At 27.2% G+C, this 6,860-nt stretch overlaps 1 protein-coding gene across 1 annotated transcript; it reads left to right on the plus strand.

Annotated features, from left to right (window-relative positions):
• Positions 1 to 5,422: 5,422 nt before the first annotated feature.
• Positions 5,423 to 6,562, plus strand: LOC107007048 (AP2/ERF and B3 domain-containing transcription factor At1g51120-like). Its single transcript, XM_015205519.1, has 2 exons — positions 5,423 to 5,503; positions 6,086 to 6,562. Exons 1-2 carry the CDS (start codon positions 5,423 to 5,425, stop codon positions 6,560 to 6,562), a joined length of 558 nt encoding a protein of 185 aa, XP_015061005.1.
• Positions 6,563 to 6,860: the final 298 nt, after the last annotated feature.

A 6,860-nucleotide genomic window follows, 5' to 3' on the forward strand; every position in this document is an offset into this window, starting at 1 on the left:
CATCGTGTTGGGCTGAGTTTAACCAAATTTATTACAATATCGAATTGAGTCTGAGTAGAGCTTAATCAAGCTTTGTCAAAATATAAGTGAGTTCGAGTTGAGCGAGTCTAATTGAGCTGTGTCAAAATATAATAAAGTTAATGTTGAGTATGAGTTCGGGTTCATAGTGTTTACTATCATGCATAGTGCTATGCTATTACGGAAAAAAAAGAGATAAATATATCTAACGTGATTGAATTATACCTGGCTAATTCATAGATATTTGTGCGTTAATTTTTTTTTAAAAAAAAGAAATCTATTTTTTAAGAATTCTAACCTGAAGCCTCTAATTTAAAGGTGAACGGTTCTTAATAATTCTATTACACCCTCATTGATACTCAACTATTCAATAACACAAGTTCTAACCAAATATAATAATAACATATTCAATACGATCTTATAAAGTAGGAGCTTGGCGAGGGTAGAAAGTACTAATGATCGTATCCTTACCTCGGGGAGATAGAAGTTGTTTTCGAAGTACGTCTGAAAAGGAAAAATGATAATGAAGAAAACATAACAACTAATAAAGATATAATAACAAGAAGGTAATAATAAATAGTAAATAATGATAGATATCAAAGCAAGAAACTACAAAAATGAGATTAATACTACGACAAACATCTCCAAACCTAAACCCATCTAAAAACAAGATCACAAGGCTCCATTACCTATTAACCGTCTACCCTAATCAACGACCTCCACGCCCTATATAAGGTCATGTCCTCAATAAGTTGAAATTGCGTCATATTGTTCTATCTACTTACACTTCTCAATACTTACTCGGCTTACCTTTCCCTCTCCCGCTCAGCGTACCCACCACTACATTCAGCCTCTCACTACCCTTCATTGTGACATTTCCGCATCTCCTATTCACATGTCCAAACTATCTCCATTTCACTTTCCTCACCATATCCATCACAGATGCCTCTCCCACGAATATCCTCATTCTTAATCTTATCACTTCTAGTATTTCTACACATCCATATCAATATCCTCGATTCCGCAACTTACATCTTCTAAATATAGAAGTTAAACACTCCATGTCATACAAAAAAATTGATCGAACCACCACGCAATAATACTTATCGTTCTAACCACATAAAATTAAATTATAATTATATAGTGCAAACAAATCTATAATTCGATAGTGTATATAACTTAGATCTATTAAAAAATCATAGATTTTCTTTTGTAATGACAAATTAGAACTCTAATCACTTCTTTCTTTCTTCCTTTTTTTGTTTGTTTGGTGGTGGCATAAATGTAGAAAGCAATACACATTTCAAAGATTAAATCTTTTAGATCTAATTAATTTGTTTATAGAAATGAAAAAAAATGAACATGAAAAAGGATAACAAAAGAAGAAAACATACCTTAGCACAAATCAGAAACAACTTCACCTACATAAAAATTAATTTTGCCTGTCCAAAATAACATAAAAACACATACACACAAAATTAAATCAAACTGTTAATCAATTTGGAAAAAGTGAGAAAAAGGGGTAAATATCTATATTTTTATAACAAAGATATGAAAGGATGTATATACTTAGGTTTAAAAGGTACTCCCCGTTTCTATTTAGCTGTCACCATTTTAGATTTCAAGTTCCTTAAGAAACTAATAACGTTATCATTGTACTCTTATTTAGTGTTTTCTCAAGGTTTTAATAAATGAACATGAATTAATTTATTTTGATTAATTAATTTGACCAATGAACATGACTTAGTTATATTTTTTCTATGTTGGTCAAATGTATATTTCAAAGCTAATTAGTTTCAAGGGTAAAATAGAAAGAATATTATCATTTATGTATTAAATTTTGTAAAACGACAAGTACTCCCTCTGACCACTTTTAATTTTCACGTAGCGTTTTTCAAAAGTCAATTTGACTAATTTTCAAAGTTAAATTATATTACATTAATTTGATATATCAAAAAAATTTAGATATTCAAAAACTATACGTTACTATAAATTGTAATTTTTTGCATATCAATGTGATGAAAAAATACATCGTAAAATGACAGTCAAAGTTCTTATAATTTACCTCTAAAAAAGGAAATTATGAAAATTAAAAGTGGACAGAGGAAGTATTAATGAATATCTATTTATAGTAAAACTGATATGTGAATAGAAACGGAGAAAGTAAAATAATCACATGAATTGCGTGAATATGATAACAAAATATTGGGTATAACAATTAAATGAATAAAATTAAACTATTTATAGAGAGGAAAATGAATATTGGAAAAGTATATGAAAATTTAAATTTTTCAACAAAAGAAGTTATGGATGAATTTGGAAAAGAGTGGAATGTTATATTTTTAAATAATAAATTCGAGGACTCAATTATTTGTCTTTTGTTATTAAAAGAAATATATTATTTTATATTAATTCAAAATTTTAATATTAGATCCTTTTTATTATTCTAGGTCGAAACAAGTTGATATGAACTCCATCCACCCCTTCTTTTTTACGTCCCCCTATTCCTTGGTGTGGCGATATAGGGCAAAAAAAGAAAAGAGAGGGATGCAATTTATATTACTATTGCGGATAATTGGTTATTTGTCATCATCGACTTAACTTATGATGTGTTTGGAAATACTAGGACAAACAAGTATTTTACAGAGAGTCGGCAAAAAATTTCATTAATAATTAACCGCTTTGAGAATCCTCAACAGATAAACCTAAATAACTCTTCACTCAATAATTAAACTAAAAATAATTGACGCAGGTATAAAATGTATATAATATGTGTATGATATTGTGTAATCATGTATACCAATAAAAAAAAAGGTAAACACTAAATTTGTAAGGTAAATGACATAATTGTCCTTATAAGTTCATGTCTATGTGTTATTCATGTTAACGTGAAACAAAGTTTTTTTTTTATCAATTACTTCTTCATCCTTATCAAAAGGTTTCAGGTTTGATTTCTCTTGGGTACAGAGTCGCCTATGTTTGGGAGTGTTTCGACGTGAATATGAATTTAATCATGATATAATATGGGTATCGAGTGTTTCGACGTAAATATGAACTAGCATCGCAAATTGAAGAAGCGACACATCATACATTAGTCTTTTTCATTAGAGTGCTGCATTTTTCGCATAAAAGTTATTGATAAAATAATATATTATGTAGTGAAAGGGTCTGAATATATCTGAAGTTTGACCGAAATCGCTAGTACGATGCCAAACTTTGGAAAGGACCTTTTACCCCTTGCACTATTTAATAGTGTGTTTTAAAGGTATATATGCGCCCACCTAGACATAAAAAATATTGCATAATTATAAATAGTAATGTGTTCACGTTGGCACATAGATACCTTTAAAATACACTATTAAATAGTACGGGAAGGGGGGGTTAAAAATACACTATTAAATAGTTGAGTGGATAAAAGGTTATCCATAAAGTTTGATATCGTAAAAAACAATTTCGGCCAAAGTTAAAGTATTTTTCAGACCCTTTTCCCTTCCTATTATGTATATATAATTACAAAAAATAAGTATATAATTTGTCAGTTCGATTAGATTATTTCTTCAAATAATGTTAACAAAATAAAAAAAATATTATCAACTTTTAAAAATGTAAAAACCAAATAAAAGCCAAATTGATTCAAGTTTTCAAATTGAATCAATTTTATCTAAATCGTAAGCCTCCCTAATTGTAAACATTTGATTAATAATTGATTAAAACCTAATAAGATCATAACCTTGAAAGATTTCCACAATTTAGAGACATGTATTCCCTTCTAAGATTAAAACGAATGTGGTTACCAACACAAACTATATTGATCGATTTTCTCATGTTTTTATTTCTAAAAAAATAAACAAGATTGTAATTAAAATATTTTTTATAATAACTAAAAGTTTCAAATTAACTATGACTTATAATTATAGAGAAAGCCCATTATATCTACAATTTTAAAGTCGATTAAGATTTTTTCCTTATATAATTTATTTTTCTAATATTTAGCTAGTATTTGACCAGATCTAATTTTAAATTCATATCTTTTAGTATAATTTGACTATATATTATTAATCAAAATATGAAAATATATGATTAAATATTTGTTTGACCATATAGTTTGGATAAGATTTTAAAATTGTCTTAAAAAAATTCAAGTTCCAAAAAATGGTCTAAAATAGTTTTTGGGAAAAATTCACTTTCACGTACAATTTGTTTTCCCATTTTAAATGCATGTCCAAACACAATTTTAAGTTTCAAAATTTATGGTCAAATGAGATTTCATTATCTTGAAATCAATTAAAAATTTTGTTATTAAATATTTACTTTTACTTGACCAGTTTAATAAATAAAGTGATGATTCCTTATTTGATTTCTAATTTGTCTTAATTATTAATTATTGTCATTTTGTATTTTACAAAATATTGAATTTATTGTATTCAAATGGCGTTATAATAGAATTGTTATTTTATAATTATTGCTCAGGTTTCAAGTCAAAACTATTTATGTACATATTTGGAATTTTCACTAAATTGAATAATCTATTGATATAATAATTAATATCTATAATTACTACAATCTACATGGTACAATTATATAACAAGACATATAGATGTTAAATAATTTTGTGATTTGTTGAAAATTGCTTAGCCTCTACTGTTAATACTTGAGATAATCAGGTATTCTCCTGATAATTTTTTACATGAATTTTTGTTTATGTTTATTTTACATGTTAAAAAATTATTCTTGTCAAAAATTTTATATGAAAACTCTTTTTTATATATATATATATACCTGTAAAAATAAGGGCCTTAGAAGATCTGATGAACTTTTTTTTGTTTTTGTGAACGTTTTAAGACATAAAATTTATAAATCTGAAAAGAAAAAAAAAGTAGCATTTGGAAAAAAGGTTGAATTGATCTCTCAGATGGTCTCAGTCATCTAATAGTTCTTAGTACTATTCATAAAATAATTTTCTTTGTTGAAAAAAAATTGAAATCAATAGAAAAATGATTTTATGAGATAATAAATATTGAGTGAGTGAGACCAACTATGTGTTTGTTCTTTTTTTAGTATTATTATTTTACTTTTGGTATTTGTATCTGAATAATTAACTTAAGGAAAATTATGTAGTTGCACAACTCAAAACAACACAATCTCTAAAAATTCTTACAATTTGAGTAAATTACAAAAATTTCTTTTGTCCTTCTCTCTTATAACATCCGCATAGATAACTCCGAAAAATTTGAAGTTATTATAATTTTGAAAAAACTTTTGAATTAGGATGTAATTAACACCCAAATTTTTTAGGTTTGTGTACTTTATACATACTTTAGATATTTTAACTTGTACTTATCAATCTCTTACATTTTCTTAAGGTTCCTAATTATTATTTTTTTGAATTTTCTCAGAATTCAACATGGAAGGTGAAAGTAATAATGTTTCTGATTCAAGACTCATGAAAGGTGTTCTGGACGAACAGAACAGTCAGCCCACTAGGGTATGTGTACACACTCCTCATATAGGTTATGTTGAATATGCATGTTGTTGTTCTTGTTGTTATTATTGCAAGTCACAGATTTTTTGATTGCCGATCCCCAAAAAGTTTAATTTCATAAGAATTTGACTTATATACGTCATAAGTGTGGGGATTTTGTATGCTATTTATTACCTATAATGGTATCTATAGACAACATGTAAGCCTCCTTAAAATACTTCATTTACTTAGATTTACTTGTTAATTTTTGTCTTAGCCCACTTATTAAGAAAATGATTGAAATATTAAGTTTATCATTTTACTCCATTAACTGATAAGATTTCAAACATATTTAGTCGCTACATTTTCAAAGATATTAAATCAATATTAATAAATTGAGGATATAATAGGAAAAAAAAGTATTCCTCTTTTGATTTGTCAAAAATAACAAATAAAAGTAGAAAAAACAAATTAGAAAATATTTAATGGATGGAGTATGAAATTCCAACATTACTTAGGGATCATAACCCTATACTCTAAAAGTTAATATTTTTTTCTTTTGAAAAATCCTCAAGTTAAAAGTCAAAATTTCAATATTGTTTACAGGGTAACAGTGAATCTTCATTGAAGCAACTTTTTCAGAAAGTACTCACTCCCAGCGATGTTGGAAATAAAATATTTGTGATCCCTAGGAGATATGCTATAAAGTACTTTTCTCATATCCAGCATAACGAGGAGGTTGATTTTTATGATAGCTCAACACAATCATGGAGGTTTAAACTTTTTTACTGCCAAAGTAGTAAAAAATTCACCTTTACAAAGGGTTGGCACAAGTTTGTGCAGGCTAAAAACTTGAAAGCCGGAGATACAATTGTTTTTAACTTGTGTGAAATCAAGAATGGAACACATGAGAATTCCAATACCTTTGTGATTGACGTGGTGAAGAACGATGAAGGTTTGCCAATGGATTTAGCACTCAATCATAATGTTGTTGCTGTTGATGTTGATGCTGCTCCAACACCTGTTTTGCTTTTTGGAAAGCAAATAGGTTGGACTAAATCAAAAAGGGGAAATGAAGTTTAATTAATGTTCGTCGATAGTATAAAGAACTTTTATATTATTAGATTTTCTTGTATTGTTGTTGTTATTGTTATATCAAGTACTTCCTATATATTTAAGATTACAAATCTCACTTTATTGTGAAGGTTAGTATTGAGATATTTTCTTAATTAATCTTATAGTGAGAACTTTATCTAATATTTATCTGTGTATTTAAGTTAAATCTTGCTACTAGCATCATTAATATTGTGCGTGTATTTCAGAAAAAAACTTTATTATGAAGTTTGGTATTGGAACATTATTTTTTCTTTTTATTTTTTTT

Source organism: Solanum pennellii, chromosome 12 (genome assembly GCF_001406875.1).
Source record: "Solanum pennellii chromosome 12, SPENNV200".
Taxonomy (NCBI): Eukaryota; Viridiplantae; Streptophyta; class Magnoliopsida; order Solanales; family Solanaceae; genus Solanum; species Solanum pennellii.